The following is a 16,995-nucleotide window of genomic DNA, read 5'->3' on the forward strand; positions in this document are numbered from 1 at the left end:
TAGGAAATTGTAGCACAGCAACATCCTGTCTAGCGTGTCCTTGAAAAGCTGAGTCTAAGGACACATATAGAGAGCCTGGAGAGATCACTCAATGTTCCATGAGTAATGTTGGGATCACGCAACTACAGGTGGGGAAACAGCCAAAGGCCAACCTGGGTCTAGGTAGGCATCCTAGAGCAGAGATGTCAGCCCCTCTTCAACATGAGAGGAATGGGAGGCTAGAGAGATAGTACAGTGGGTAGGGTGTTTGCCTCGCATGCACCCAAACCTTGATCCCTAGCATTCCATATGGTCCTCTGAGTGCAGAGCCAGGAGTAACCCCTGAGCATCACACCAGTGTGACCCAAAAACTAAAAAAAGAAGTTGATAAATAGTACTGACATATATACATACATATATATACATATGTATGTAGATATGAATGTATGTATGTGTTTAAAAGAAAAAATCATAAGTAGGAATGAGCCAGGATCAAGAGTTCCAGGCAGAGAATCAAAAGAGAGCCCTGATATATGTGGAGTCATTTCTTCCTTAGAATCCTGTAGAAGCTGACTTAACCCGTGGCATAGAAAACTACCACTACACACACACACACACACACACACACACACACACACACACACACACACACACATCACACCAAATCAATTCCTAGAACTTCCTAGGCTCTGGTTGTCTTCTAATGCTTTGCCCATTGGGACAATATTCTCACTGGAATTCTTCCCATCCCCACACCCTCATCCCCACTGCCCTTGCTTGCTCAACTCTTCATCCTTCTGGACTCCCTCTCAGGAGCTGAGCCTGGCTGCCTGGCGTGGGTTCCCAAATGGGGATCTACCTGATCTCCAACCTCAGACTCTATCCGAAGTACAGAACTTGCCTTCCTCACCATCTGAGTCTATGGCCAACTAAGCTGTCAGAGAGGCAGGTCTCTGCCTTGCAGTGTCCCAAGCTCTGACTCTCAGCTTCACTCACACAGATCTCTAGAAATATTTGTTGCAACTCAAATTAAGCCTGGCCCAGACCTACAGAGGATACCCCTGTGTCCCTCCTTGTAAGAATATCTCAGGTTAACAGACACATCAGGTTTATATGCTGACTGCTCCCCTACTAGGCAGAAGGGCAACTGAGCAAACTCAAAACTCTGTCCCACTTGTCCTACATCCAACCTAAGGGAGCTGCCAATCGAGGAGTCCAGAGAAAGTGCCTTACTGAGAGCCCAGAGCATGAACCCGCAAGCTGTCAGGTCTTAGATGGGCTAAGCAAAGAGAAGAGCTACTGCATGTCATATGCTATGGACATTGCAAGGGTCACTCCTCATCCCAAGGATTAGAGGTCCCTGGGAGGAGACACGAACACCCACATTTGTAGTGGAGAAGAGATACAGACCAAATAGTGCCAAGTGCCATTAGCCCAAACCCTTCAGCTTGTATGATTTTTTGACCCAGCTCTGTCTCCCTCCTTAGCTGATGCCTTCCCCACCACCCTGCTTTCTTGCACTGCTCCAGTGTACCACTGACGCCTCTCCTCTGTGGCTTCCCTGCTCACTCAGGAGAAGCATTGCTTGGGTGTCTCTGCCACACCAAATCTAGATTCACACTCCAACAGGGAACCTTTCTATTTCAGCGGCAAGGTCTTTATTTTCTCACACTGGTCAGAGAAGCCCCAATCAGTGCAGCTGGGAAACCCAGGGGGTTCATCTGGGCTGTTTACTCATCCTTAGAATCTCAGCCAAATGTTGACTCCTTTGGAGGGGCTGTGTTTGTGTGGGAGGAGAATGGAGCACAAGGCACTGTGTTTAATCAACTGGGCATCCCCCTGTCCCTGCGTTTCAGAGAGGAATTCTCGCATTTCTGCCCTGCCTTCCCCATCTCTGTGCCTGATGCGTTTCGTTTTCTCACGTGCACATGTTTATACAACAAGAGTGTGGGACACATGGGGCTATGTATGCTTGCAAATCTCCAAGCATGCTTATACTAACCCTTGTGTCAAGGATTATGACCCCAGGAAGCCCACCCAGCTCTTGAGGCCTGGTACCTTCTCTTCCTGTCTGCCCCCACACTGGGCTCATTATTGCTGCATCTGTCCCACCATACCTCGAGGTCTTTCTCAATCGGTAGCACAGACCTGGCACTTAGTAGGTTCTTGGGGTCTGTTTTGTTTTATTTTGCTTCTGTATTTTTCTGAGCAAAGAGGTGTCTCTCAGTTACCTGGGCTTGGGTCATTTACAATTCACAGGCTTTTCTCCCACCCCCTCTCCGGGGTTTGGGGCCCCCCTCTCCCACCCGTAGAATCCCAAATCTCCCAGAATCACCAGCATCTATCAACTGAGAGGCAACAATATGAAATCATCTAAAATGCTGTAGCATTAAGAGCTTGGATCCAACCATCATTTATCAAGAATGTATCGGTTATTATCTAGAGAAGTAGTTCTCAAACTTTTATGTGCCTATAAATCAGCCGGGGATCTTGTTAGCATGCAGATTCTGACTCCAAAGGTTGGCCGTGCTGGCTGAGCTTCGGCATTTCTAACAAGCTCCCAGGTGCTGCCCTGATCCTGCTCCTTGGATTCCTGGCCCTCCTGGGAGCCCCTGAGCCTGCCCTGGACAGCCATGGCAGTCTCAGGGCACACACACCTGTGGGTAGGCAGCATCTTCCCACACGCTCACCCAGACACAACCACCATACACCCACACACCCACCTACTCACGACAGATATCTGGAACAGGTTCCAGGGTTGCTTTGGGGCTTAAGATCCTGCCCCTCCATCACATTCTTCACCACTTAGCCACTCTGACAACCTGTTCCTGCTACAGCAGAAGAGACTGCATTGTGTGTGTGTGTTTGGAGCAGAGTCATCACATTTAGAGCCCATCCCTACCCTGTGGGCCACCTTGGATGAGTATATTTCATCTCTTTGTGCCTCGGTTGTTTCAGAGAAATGGAACTGAGAATAACCACACCCGCACCATCCAGGTGTCCACAAGATGGCATGAGATTTTCCTGTCTCCCTTCCATCTAATAGGGGCCAACTACAGAGCAACTGAAACACGCCTTTTCCTCTCCCAGCTACTTGATACCTGCGCATTTCCTTTACAACCCAATCAAATGTTCATTATTTAGTGAGGACCACTTATGCTCATCTGTTCCTGCTGCCAACTGCTCCCCACACTGGATCCTGATCCCAGGAAGCACTTCACAAATTTACAAATGCTTGTAGAGTGACTAATGAATGAGGGAGTGAGTGAGTGAGAAAGTGAAGGACTCCTTCACTGGGTCGGTCCAAGCATTCGCATAGACCTGGGTAAATTTCCAACTTTCCTTTCTGGAGGTGGTGCCCTTCTCCCTGACTCCCTTGTGGGCAACGGCACAGTCAGATCTGCCTCTTCTGCCTCGTCCAGGCACATTTCTCAGTGTGCACTTAAATGCTTTTGCACCCCGACAGATGCTTAGCAATCAGAAATCTGAGTGCAGGATCCATCTCTCAGCCAAACTCTTTATCCGCTGCCCAGACCTCACCTTGACCCTGTCGTCTCTTGTCAGGTGTGTTCTTTACCTTCCACACCTTCCACCTGGAGAGTGGCCATGACTACCTCCTCATCACTGAGAATGGCAGCTTCACGCAGCCCCTGCGGCAGCTGACGGGCTCGCGCCTGCCAGCCCCCATCAGTGCTGGCCTCTATGGCAACTTCACCGCCCAGGTCCGCTTCATCTCCGACTTCTCCATGTCCTATGAGGGATTCAACATCACCTTCTCAGGTAATGCATGCTGCGGCCCCAGGAAGGACCAAACCACGAGCGTCCTGTCTGTCCCTCTGGATCTCCTGGCAGATGGACACTGCACATTCCCACCCAGGGGCAGCAGGAGATGCTCCCTGTGCTTCACTGTGGGCAGAAAAGGAACATCAGGAGTCCAGGGAGACCCTGCCCCTGTGGGCAGTTAGGAGTCAGTCCTAATATGACTGCCCATGTGCTTGAACTAGGGCATCTCATACAAGTTCCCCTTGCCCTCGTAATTCTAGATTCTTCTCCTAATTCCACTTCCACACTTTTACAACCATGAGGAATTGGAAAAAATTTATAAAGGGGGTGGGAAATAAGTGTGATGGAGAGTTTTTGTGTCCCAGCTTCATTGGTGCTGGTTCATAGTGCTGGACATTTATCTTGGGGGCAAGGGTCCTTCATCAGGATCTGGGAGCAAAGAAGGCCCATGGTTTCCCTGAATACTGAGTCTCACCCTCTGCATTTCTCTTGTCCCCCGTCCTCCTCTGCCAGGAGCACCAATGCCAGGCTCCTGCTGGGATGGGCAATCTGCGTCTGTCCTCAGGGACTTGGCACAGCCTCACTCTGGCCCTGCAGGAAAGCCACGTGCCTCCCCGACCACCTCTCCCCACACCGAGCCTGGGACTGTGTCTCAGAAAGTCAATGTCCTTGGGTTAGAGCTATTGTTATCCCTGTGCCACTGCTGGAGGTTTCTGGCAGGTCCCTGGCACACGCATGCCTCCTTTCAGGGCGTTGGCTTCAAGGGCCAGTGCTCCCAGGCTGCTCATGTGAGGTTCTTGTTCGTGCACTCTGACCCTCCAGCACGGGGGCTGGTTAAATTGCCCAGGCTCAGTGCCTGGGGAGAAAGAGGCTGGAGGGCCTGTTAGCCTGGAGGCTTGAGGTCAGTGCAGAATAAGAGGTGCAGACCCCTCCGTGCCCAGACTGTCTCCTCACCCCAATGTGCGCCATCTGCCTCCCGCTAGCCGTTTCCTCTCACCTCCCCTTTTGAGGATCAGAACCTGCACGCCCGTCAGTCCTGATCTGGCCCCTGGCTCCCTGGCTCCCTAACCCGGGTGTTGCCCCTTTGTTCTCCACCTCCCCCGTGTCATCCCTCACCTGCTGCCCTTCCAGAGTACGACTTGGAGCCCTGTGAGGAGCCCGAGGTCCCGGCCTACAGCATCCGGAAGGGCTTGCAGTTTGGCGTAGGCGACACCTTGACCTTCTCCTGCTTCCCCGGGTACCGTCTGGAGGGCACCGCCCGCGTCACGTGCCTGGGGGGCAGACGGCGCCTATGGAGCTCGCCTCTGCCAAGGTGTGTTGGTAGGTGGTCACGTGCTTTCATTTTGCTTCACTAATGGGGGGGCCTGAACTTTAGTCAATTGGTGTGTGGGAATGGCCCGCACGCAGGCCAGAAAGCCAGAAGGCCTGGGTGTGGGGGCAGCTTAGCACCTCCTCACAGTGGGGGCTCCTCGAGGGGGTGGCCTAACCTCCCACCCCAGTCCTTCTCTGAGCCGCGGGGCGGCAGTGTCTGCTTCCAGAGCTCTTCTGTAGCCTGAACTGATGCCTACGAAGTAGATCCACAGACAGAGCTCTCACCTTCCCCCCTGCCTGGCCATGCCTCGTGCAGAGAGATCTGGAAGGGGCACTGGTAGTGAGGGGCTGGCTTTGAGAAGCTGCAGCAGCATCCGCTCCGCTGGGGAGAAGAGCGGGATGTGTGAGGCAGGTGCACGTGGAGAACGTTCATGGCATGTGGGAGCAGCCCTAGGTGCTGGGGGTGCAAACTGGGAGAAGAGGAAGTCAGGCAGGTCTCACCATGAGTGGTCTCTAGTCCTGACTGAGAGAGAGTGGAGGGGGAAGTGAGAGAGCGTCAGCTCTAAACACACAGATTCATGATGTGCCGGGCACTGCAGAGGGCTCCAGAGGAAAAGCAAGCCCACTTAGAAGTGAAGAGCGGGGCTGGAGTGATAGTAGAGCAAACAAGGCGCTGGCCTTGCACGTGGTCAAACTGGGCTCTATCCCTGACATCCCACATGGTCCCCTGAGCACCGCCAGGAGTAATTCCTGAGTGCCAGGATTTACCCTCTGAGCATCACAAGTATGGCCCGAAAAATTTTTTAAAAAAAGGAAAGAAAGAGAGAAAGAGAGGAAGGAAGGAAGGAAGGAAGGAAGGAAGGAAGGAAGGAAGGAAGGAAGGAAGGAAGGAAGGAAGGAAGGAAGGAAGGAAGGAAGGAAGGAAGGAAGGAAGGAAGGAAGGAAGGAAGGAAGGAAGGAAGGAAGGAGAGCTGTCAGGAAAGGCCCCTCTAGTGAGTGGACATGTTAGCATTGATCTGAGGGAATGGAGGCGCCAGCCACTCTGCTATCTAGAGGGCAGGAAACAGGAGTCAGAGCCTGGCATTGGGGAAGCCACTGGGAGGCCAGTGTTAGAGTGGCTGCAGGAGACTCTGTGATGACATAGAGAGGGAGCAGTTGGTCTCAGAACCAGGATTCCTCCAACCCAAGGCCCTGCCTGGAGAAGACTGGCAGAGGCAGAAAGAGGCTACAAGTGCCAGTGCTGGTGTAGCGATCCCGGCTGGCCATCCCTCCTCTCCAAGGTGGACCTTCTGGGCACTCACCTTGTGGGTGGGACACAGTGCAAGCTGCATGGGGCTCCTGCGGTAACTGGGGCTAAAGGCGGGACATGCCCAGCGAACACTGGGGGCCGGGGGTCAGAACAGCCCTATGCTGGCGAAGCAGGTCTGTGAGTGCAGCCTCGCCTGAGACCACTCCAAAGACCCCTGGGCTCTGCAGAGGACAGTAATAAGCTGCCTGGCTCCGTAGTCACGCCTGGTCTTGCGGGTCTCTGCCAGGGCTCATTCCAGCTGCTAGGGGTGGGCAGGGCCCAAAGCCCTGCAAGCCCCAGCTCCTTCATTTGTAAGTCAGAGATAATTAGATTTATTCTGGATTAGATGACACAATTTACATAAGCCATGAGGTGCCCTGCAAGTATCATCATTTGCCAATAATCTTTTTAGTGGGTTTTTTTTTTTTTTATCAACAACCAAGCGCCAGTAAGTATACTCTTTCACAATCTCAGAGAGAACACAGTCAGGCAAATAGATGCAGATTCTCTCCTGGACTGATTAAGTAACTCCAAGGTGTATCCTTCGTCCTGTAATCACCCTCAGTGCACCCCACTCTCAGCCTGTGCGCACGCACGTGCACATGCGCACACACACACACACACACACACACACACACACACACACACACACACATCTCCCCCACTCCTCTGCTTCTCTCCGGCTGCAGGCAGCTCTTTTCTCCTTGGGGAAATTGTCCTTGGCTGAGTGGTTTGGGTATTTCATTAGTCTTGAATGATATTCTCCCACACAAAGATGTACACTTTGGGGGGCGGAGGCTGAGTGTTTTGTTCTGTTTTGCTTTGTTTTGGGGCCAGCACCCAGCAGTGCTTAGGGCCTACTCCTGGCTCTGCACCCAGCGATCACTCTGGCAGGGCTCAGGGATCCCCTTCTAGTGCTGGTGATTGAACCCAGGTCAGAACGCATGCAAGCAAGCCCTGGGCCAGCGCTCTGGCCCTGCACAAACATCCTGAGCTCCTGCCCCTCTGATCTCATTAACAAAATGTATCCTTTCACTTATTACTCCAATTCCTGTTTGTCCATAACACCTCAAAATATTTTCTTGATTATATTTGTCTTCTGCTTCATATGTCATTAATAATGCACTGCAATTGCAATCACCACTAATTACCACCATCCCTGCCACGGAGCCTCAGATGGGAGGTGCCATGGAAAAGCCCAGCCAGCAATGCTCCCGGGGGCCACATGCATTGGAAGTGTGAATTGGATGATTCGACACAACCCAGTGTTAGTAGGGCTGTTCCACCTGAGAAGAAGATGGACAGCCCCGAGCTAGCATTCCTGATGTGAGAGGGAAGGCCATCTCTGATCTCAGGGAGAGACAGTCCTGAACCCCATAGGCATCTGCAGCAGAGAGCCCTGGATGTTGGACAGCACCTCGACTCTGTGTTGGAACCCCACCTTGATAGATAAGATGAAATCTCAGCCTTTAGTGAGACCTCCTTGGCTGAGGTGAAAGTCAGAGGTCCCCAAACCCCAGTTCACTGTCCTTATTTGCTTTTTCCCTCTGGGCACCTGTCTGTTTCCCTGAGTGTCTGTCCTGGGCTACCCACTTACGTGGAAAACTGAAACAAGTGCCAGCACTCTCTTATATCCTCCCCCACATCCTCCCTGATACCAGGACACAGGCCCAGGCAAGAAGCAAGGGCTTAGGGAGTGGCCCAAAATTGGCCCCGTCTGATGCTCTAAGCCCTGTTTCCCTCTTCATAAAAACATCAGATGCATGAGATTGGTCATGCAGCTATTGTGCCAGAATGCAGGAATGAAGCTCCAAAGCCCAGGATGAGACCAAAGGGAAAAAGCTCCAAGAATAGAGAGGATTCTGGGAACAGCAGATAGCCAAGGCAGCTTCCTAAGTAGCCCTCTGGAACTTTCTGCCAGTCCCAGGGAGTTGGGGTTGCAGATGACTGCAGGGAAGCCACACAGATTCTCCTGGAATGGGTGAGAAAGAGGAAGAATGTCCTTGTTGAGGGTCTACTCTGTGCGTCCCTCTCCCCACATTTCTGCCTATTTTATCATAAAATCATGGGCATGTATCTGCTATCATCATATTAGGATGCTGTGACTATCCAGAAGAGACTGGAGTCCTGATATAATTTGTTTCTCTGTCCCAAGCCCATGCCCACACCACAGAACCACATACCTCTCCCTAGTGGGGGAGAAGTGGTGTGTGAGCCCCAGGAGAGAGAGGAGAGAACTGTCCATGGGATCAGGCTGAGAAACAAATGTAGAAATATGCACCCTCTCCCCAAGAAACTATCCCTGTAAGAGCCTCCGCAAAACTTATACACTCCAGAATCATCTCTACCTAAATCAGCAGCAGCCTCCAGGGTGCCCACGTGCCACACTTTCATTTTAAGCTCCAGCTCAGCACATTCATCACACACATTTGGATGCCTTGCCAACAGGCTGAGTTTAAAGTATTGCAAGACTGGATTTCTCCTCAGACAGTTGATGGATGTCTTGGTCAATTCATATTTCTGTACAAAAAAAATACCACAGACTGGATGGCTCAAACAATAAGCATTTTTTTCCTCATAGTCCTAGAGGCTATGAAGTCCAAGGTCAAGGGGCTGACAGACTTGGTGTCTGGAGAAGGCCTCTTCTCTGAGGTGCTGATGGCATCCTCTGTACCGTGTCCTCACACAAAAGAGAAGAGGGTTCTGGCCTTATACTCTGCTCCAAATGGAGCCCATCATATCCTAGATCTCTACCTTCACACGAAGGTACTTCATCTCAGCCTAATTGCTCCCCAGAGTACCTGCCCCCAAATATCATCACAAAGTAAATTAGGGCGATAACATAGGAATCTTGGGGTGACTTATATAAGGTCTTAGGAATTGCAAAGAGCCTGTGGTAGGAATCATGTTAAAAACAGATAACTTGGGAATGGGGCATAAACACTGTCTTCAAAGGTCTAAGGAGTTACTCTGGGGACAGAGGCACACCCACGAGATGCTCTGTTCTGAATGCCCCTGTATCATCACGTGCTCCACCTAGCACACGCTGGGTTTAGGGTAGTTAGAGTGAATATATGGCCTATTGATCCATGGTCCATTGGTCGAATTCAGGTTCCTTCTGGCCACTAAGGTGCCTAAAATGGGAACATTGAGGGAGGACTTGGAAAAAAAAAAAAGCAGACTTGAAACTCGCAGCCTCAAAGATTCAAAACATGGTCCAAACTCCCCATATGTCCAGACAAATAACGGGCCTGCCATCTGGACATGTATTTACATTCTTCCAGAACCTAATTATTTTTAGGACTGTATATCTCCTGAGGTCAGTGTACTCCGTATCCATTCATTCATTCATTTGGCAAATATTTATTTTACAGATGATCTGCTCTAATCCTTAGAAATTCATAGATTCATTAAACATGACTCTGGTCCTCCTATAACTCACAATTTGGGTGGGGAACACAGGCAAGGAACAAGCAAGCAGGGCATGCTCCTGGTGAAGACTCTGATAATGAGAAAGCATGGGGAGTGAGTTCACAATTATTATAGAGCCCAGAGAGCCAACTTCAGGGTTCTGCAGTGCATGCTTGGTTGCTGAGCTACCTCCCTTTTTATCTGCTAACAGCCCTCCCCTGCCCAGACCTGTAATGGGTGTTGGAATATAGAAATAATACCAAGCTTTAAAGGATCCACAATGAGGTGGAAGAGATAGAAAGGTGAACGAATAAGTCCAGTCAAATGTGCTAGCTGCTACAATAGTATGGAGATAATGGGGAAATAATGATGAATTCTGAAAGAGGAAGGACAGATTTTTGAAAAGGAGAGCATGCATTTATTAGCTGCTGAATGAATCAAGGTTTTACTGGATGAATGCTAAAACTTTCTCCATAACTGCAGGTTGGGGGAATGGGTGGGGGGGGGAGGAGGGATATAAATTCCAGGAGCAAGAAGACTAAGATCTCTACTCTCTCCTATTCATAAACTGAGAAGCAGGCACAATCTCAATTGCTGAGTGCAAGGCTCTTGATCTTGAAACCCAGGGTGATCATTTGCACCTATCATCTGGGATTGGTTGTTGTGACTAACAGCTGAAATGACGCTGGTAAAGCTTGAAAGAGCCCAGAAACAATGATTGAATCTGGTCTCCTCTTAGTTACCATTCTCTGGTATTTCATGAAAGACTTCCTCTCTCCTCACTTGGCTTCCTCCATCCTCCGGTGCCATTCTGCTCGGTCATTTCTGTTGCTATGATACTCTATGAACAGGTGTGGGGAGTAGCTGTTTCATAACATTGTGAATGTAAGGGGTGCCGGGTGGATTCATTCCTATTTCTGCAGCAGAGAGACAAACAAACAGAGCAAGGAAGATAAAGAACCAGGCAGCACGGAAGTGGGCAGGGATATAAAAGCAAACTTGGGTCTGCAGCCCTATAACCAAGCAGACACATAGACAGATAAGTGGGCGTGTTGGTAGGTAGAGAGACAAACAACTTGTCATCATTGTGAGGTTTTCCAGTGCTGAGTTGACTCTGGATGTAGCTGATGGGGGTTAATCGGTGATTATTGTGATTCTCTTTCCAGCGGAGTGTGGGAATTCAGTCACGGGCACGCAGGGGACGTTGCTGTCCCCCAACTTTCCTGTGAACTACAATAACAACCATGAATGCATCTATTCCATCCAGACGCAGCCAGGGAAGGGGATTCAGCTTAAAGCCAGGGCGTTTGAACTCTCCGAAGGTGATGTCCTCAAGGTAAAACCCACAGTTGGCTTGCACATATGCGACAGCATTCAAAAGTGTGACTTGCTCATGCACGTGTGCGCGTGTGCGTGCGCATGCGCGTGCGCGCACACACATATCTCTGTGTGAATGCCCCAAACCTTCTTCCTTCCAAGTCCCAAGATACCATCATTACTCAACTGGGCAAAGTGAGAACCTAAAAGAGCAATGTCTGGGACTGGAGCAATAATATTGCAGGCAGAGCATTTCCCTTGCACGTGGCTAACCTGAATTCAATCCCTGTCATCCCATATGGTCCCCAGAGCCTGCTGGGATTGACTCCTGAGTTCAGAGCCAGGAGTAAGCCCTAAGCACTTCTGAGTTGGCCCCCAAAAATGTAAATTTAAAAAGGGAGAGAGAGGAGAAGAAGAAAAAGAAGAAAAGAAATGTCTGTAAGTATCTTAGAAAGCAGCTTCAGTATTTGCGTCAGAGCTGATGCTTATGTAACCAGGTGAGGGTGGCGTGCATGATGAATGATACTCTGATTCTGCAGGTTTTCCACTGTGAAGACTCGTCATCCAGCTGGCTAATGTGGTGCTCACAAAATTTGTGTCTGTGCCCTTTTAGAGGTTTGTTTCTGGATACTGTAACTTCTGTGTAGACCTTTGCACACGGTGTGAATCTGTGTCTAAGTGTATTTGGTGCGGGGCTCTGCGTCTGGGCATACCTGTCTCAGTGTGTTCTCTGCATGTGTGCACCTACAAACAGATTTTATTTGGTTTTTTTGGTTCTTTTTTTCAAACAGATGTTTTGACAGACTCATATACCATTTACATACTTTTAGCACACCACCATAAAGGACTGTATGGGGTCATGTGTTAAATAAAACATACACAGTAGAGAAAATAAATAAAGAGATGTGGATTGTAGACAAAATGCAGAGAGAGTGTTGTTAAGACACAGTATATGTACAGAAACAATTTGTATTTCTTTTTCTGTGTCTATGTGATAGTTTGGCTGAAGCAATATGTGGTGTAGCGGTGTGTTTGTGTATAATCAAAGAGGTCAGGCTGAAGAATCTATCAAGAAACTGTCTTGTCAAAATGGATTATAAGGTAAAGCTCAGAGTATGCCCATTTTTATTTTGGGCAGACAAACTGTGATAGCTTATTCTCCTATAGTTTGATTCCCCCAGAGCCAAGGAAACAAAGAGATCAGAGATCTTTGCAGAAACCGTTAAATAATCCTCATCCCCCATCCCTTAGAAGTCTGTATAAATACATTGAGTATCGATGCACAGATGATACCCATCCCATCCTCTGGAGCAAGTGTTCTCTGGTGTGTGTGTGTGTGTTTCTGTGTGTTATGTATGTATTTCTGTACTATCTGTGTGTAACTTAGTGTTGAAGGTATGCCTTCTCTTACCTAATTATCCTCTCATCAAGAAGACTTCTTATGAGATGACAAGTTGGGACTGAGTTCACATGAAATAGAGAGAAAATTAGAGTTGTAGGAGTTGGGGCCCTACCATTGGCTTCTTCAACTCTCTTTTAAGCCCCTGAGCCTCCCAGACACACAATCACAGTGTGCATCCCATCAGTAAGCAATATAAGGCTTACATTCCCCTGTAGAGCCCCAAGTGCACATTCTGAAGGATATCTTCAGACTTCCCCTTTGACCTTCCTTCTCTTCCTTTGTCCATGATGAACAACAGGGCCTCAGAGGATGTGACCAGTAACAGTGGGCCCATAGTGACCTACTCTGTGCTTCCATCTATATGGCTGTGGGCATAATAAAAACTTGACAATGCAAAGGGCTGTTGTTGACCCTGCAAAAAAGGCATCTTTAAGAAACAACTTGACAAGAGCATGGGACAGCGATGCTACCAAAAGGAGAAAAGTTTCTTGGATTTCTGGCGACTCCTGGGGTTGAGTCATACTGGATTTGCTCCTAAGGTTGGTCTAGAATCAGAGCAGCACCTAAGACATAGGCAATACTTATGCCACACTGTCCAGGGTCGGCCTGGGGACCCAATGAACTGTCTAATAGGCAGAAGAAATGTGTTCTCAGGCACTCGGGTTAAGGGAAGGACAAGGAGCAAACAACCAATGACCTCTTTATTTCCTTGGCTGTGGTGGAATCAAACTATAGGAGAATAAGCTATCAGAGTTTGTTTGCCCCAAATATAAATGAGCGTACTCTGAGCTTTACCTTATAATCCATTTTGACAAGGCAGCTCCTTGATAGATTCCTCAGCCTGACCTCTCATACACACACACGTATACCAGATAGTGCTGAAGCCAGAGACAGAGGAGGTCATGGAAGATTCTAACAGGATCCAGGACCCAAAGCAGCTCTGCAATATTAGGAAAAGGGGATGAAGACCTATTTCTTCATGTGACAGTCCCAGACTTCAGTCTGTCTCTGCAGCCCCTTCCCAAATATCCCTGTTACCCATCCTTACTAATACTAAGTTTGCCCTTCTACCACAAAGCCTCTTCCTCACGTTTAGATCTCTTTAGTACATGCTTCAGAAAGCTGGATGGTAGTGCTCACCTGGCTGAAGGGCCAGCACGCTGTGAGCCCTGAATGGGCTCTAGGGGAAAGAGGGCCAGCTTGTGGGGAAGAATGGGTGTGCCCCTCTTTGTATGACTCTTCTCCTCAAGACCCCGGGCCTCCCAGTGAAGAATGTGGGGGGTATTAATGGGTGCAGAGATGACTCAGAACTGAAGAAACTCAGAACTCCGGCTTCTCAGATATGAGTTAGAGCCTCCTGCCTGCACCCTGCGTGGCAGCAACACTGAAGCGTCCACCTGCCACTCCGCTTCCCTGCAACACGAGCACATGCAGGAGCCTGGAGTGATTCCTCCAGCAGCATCCGTCCCTCTACCCCTAAACGGCAAGTGGGTGCCATCAGCCCCACTGCCTGAACACCAGAGAGTGTCTTCTCTGAAGCCTACTTGCCCCTCCAAAGAAGCCTGAGACAGCCCTAAGCTCCTGACCAAGGAGCCTGTCACCCACCACAGGTCTCAGTGATCTCCCGAGATTCATTGTCCTGGGCTCTTGGCCAACCCTCCAAGAAAGTCTTGTATTTCTGCCCATGAAGTGACTGCTTTCTTACACTTATATCTCTGCTCTTTTCCTTACCTTTACTTACTGAAAATTTCTAAACTCTAATTTGTCTCCCAGAATGGTTTGATTCTTTTCATTCTTCCCCTTACCAAAAAACAATTGGGTACGGGAATATGGTTTCCAAGAGGTCTTCTGAAGGGTTCTTAGGAGCCTGGGGAACACTCTTGGTGATTCTTAGCCCTCTAGGCCAGTGGTTCAATGTGGAGGTTGAAGAATGTGGTGCTCTTGCCCTGTGGGGCCCTCCAGGACTGCATCTCGAAGTGCTGGGGGGATCATGTGATGCTGGGGATGAAACATTCACCTCAACCTCTGTCCTCTCTCTCTGGATCCATCTCTACCAAATTATTGCCTTCAAACATTGGCCCACCCGGATGGGCTTTTAATGCAAAAGTGTCGGTAGATAGATAGCTTCCAGCTCACTATGGCCAAAGAAACACATTCTGTTACAGGTTCCTACTGAAATGACTCACAGAACATGAAAACAGGACACTGAAGTCTCAGCACTGAAATTAGAGAGAGTTCCTTTCGCCCCCACACAAGGTCTCGATCTAATCAAGCTCTCATTCACACAAGCGAATTATGTGAATGCTTATTAGTTACTGGAACCTCAGCACAGGGGGAACATCAGCAGTCACCTTGCTTAGAGCAACAGAACCAGGTGCCAAGTGTGTATATGGAACCACTGGCAGGGACCATATCTCTGTCTTATGAGCCTCCAAAAGTGGCCCAGGTCTAAGAGACCAGGATCCCTCACCTCATGCTATTCTGATTTTCATTTGGCTTTTGTTGGCAAGACAGGTAAAGTATGGCAATGCCACAAATGATGCCTAACAATAGTCAGGCTCCTTTAGAAGCAGCAGCCAAGGTCACTCACATACCTGTGCACATACATGCCTGCACACACACTTAGATGCACATACCTCTCCATGTGCACATACTTCCACACAAACATCCTATACACACACACACACACACACACACGCTCACATATCCACAACTCTTGCAGGCACAGGAGCTGGAGAGGCTGTTGCTGTAGTTCCTTCTGGCTTAGTGTCCCCCATCCTGAGGTGTCTGCACCCCGCCCCAACCTTGGCTATTTCCAGTCTCCATTTTTAGCCTCCCTCTGCAGAGCAGTGCCAACAAGAAAATTAACTGGCTGTGTGTAAATATTCACTGGATCAGAAGAAGGAGACCCATCTGAGGAGTCAGAGCTAATTGGCCCTCTGTAAGCAACAAAGAAAAAAAAAGTTTGTAAAAGCTTCTAATTTGTATTCTTAACAAGATTTGAGGAGTATTATATTTATGACACACCAAAAAAATAGGCAGTAATGAAAACAGAGCAATCTAAGATGGGGAAAGATTGAATAGAGATGAAAAACATGATCACCCAATTAAAAAATGGAATGGAGAGAGGATGGTAAACCACAGAAAAAATGAAATCAGTTTATTATAAGATAAATTTGAGAACTTCTCTCACATCTCATAAGGAAATGAAAAAGACAATTTTATATTAATAAAATGTACACTTACTCCACAGTAAAATTTTATGTGCCAAGTAACATAGCATGAATAAATTAAATAAAAACTGCTAGAAATGTTTAAAAAAATTTAATAAAGTTGCAGCCACTGTGGAAGAGTTTAATATACTTCTGTTAGTCTCTAACATATCACCTGGGTTAAAAATAAATAAAAATTTGGGTTGCTTGCATAATATAATAAACCCAGAGAAAGTAGGGGAGAAATACTCTTAATGGTCCAGAGAGATGTACAGCAGGTGGAGAGAGCTCTTGCCTAGCACACAGCCAATGCAGATTTGATCCCCCACACACCTATGAACTCCCAAACATTGCCAGGAGTGATCCCTGGGCACAGAGAAATCCCCAAGCAACAAAATAAGAGAGAGAGAAACTTTTAAAGATAAAAATAGGAAAAAATAGATTGAAAAAGGAAACTAAAAAGCAATAGTAATTATTTGGAAAAGTCAACTAGTTCTCTGAAAACTTATAAATAGATAAACTTGATAAGGCAGATCAATAAATACCAAACTCATAAATGTATACTATTAAGGAATAAGAAAGAACAAAATTATAAATATAGATAATTAAAATGATAAAGTATTTAGAAACAATTATAGGCCAAGAAATCTGAAAGCTCAGATGAAGCTCTTTTTTTCTTGAATGGAATTATTTTACATAAAAATCACTAATGTCCAGAGAAAATAAAAATCCAAAAAGCCAATAATCATTGAAGAAACTAAAATTCTCAAAGTAGTTTTGCATAGACCCAGGCCTAAACTATTTTATAGGCAAACTAATTAATCAAAAGGAACAGATAATCCTGGAGAAAAATAAAAATTAGTATCCATATCCTACCCATTTTATTTAAATAAGCAAGTATAAATATTGATAGCAAATTGAAAAGCATCCTGAGCACAAAACCTATGTCAATCTCATTGAAGATCATAGATCTGAAATTTATGCATTGAATCTAGTTGTGTATTAAAACAGAATTTATCAAGTGGGATTAATTCTTGGGAGCTAAGGGAATTTTAGCATTAGTAAAGCTCATAATGATACTTATTTAGGGAAACTATATGAAATTGCCATTTTTTTGTAGATCAAAACCAGCCAAATACTAGCATGTGCATTGGTTTAACCTAAATCCTGTAGACAGATTGGAAAAGAACATTATATAATCCTGCCAATCCACCCTAAAACATGTAATGAATTTTAAAGCTACTTTATTACTTTTAATTATAAAATTAGAACTATAAATTTTCTTAGTCTGA

General features: G+C 47.5%; 1 protein-coding gene across 1 annotated transcript in view; it reads left to right on the forward strand.

Moving 5' to 3' along the window:
- The window catches only part of CSMD2 (CUB and Sushi multiple domains 2), a 608,999-nt gene that overhangs the window by 400,938 nt on the left and 191,066 nt on the right, over positions 1 to 16,995 (forward strand). Inside the window, exons 20-22 of the mRNA XM_055138092.1 lie at positions 3,544 to 3,759; positions 4,894 to 5,082; positions 10,939 to 11,108. Coding sequence (XP_054994067.1) covers positions 3,544 to 3,759; positions 4,894 to 5,082; positions 10,939 to 11,108 — 575 coding nt within the window. The remainder of the gene's footprint in view (positions 1 to 3,543; positions 3,760 to 4,893; positions 5,083 to 10,938; positions 11,109 to 16,995) is intronic.

The sequence above is a fragment of the Sorex araneus genome, chromosome 5 (assembly GCF_027595985.1).
Source record: "Sorex araneus isolate mSorAra2 chromosome 5, mSorAra2.pri, whole genome shotgun sequence".
NCBI lineage: Eukaryota > Metazoa > Chordata > Mammalia > Eulipotyphla > Soricidae > Sorex > Sorex araneus.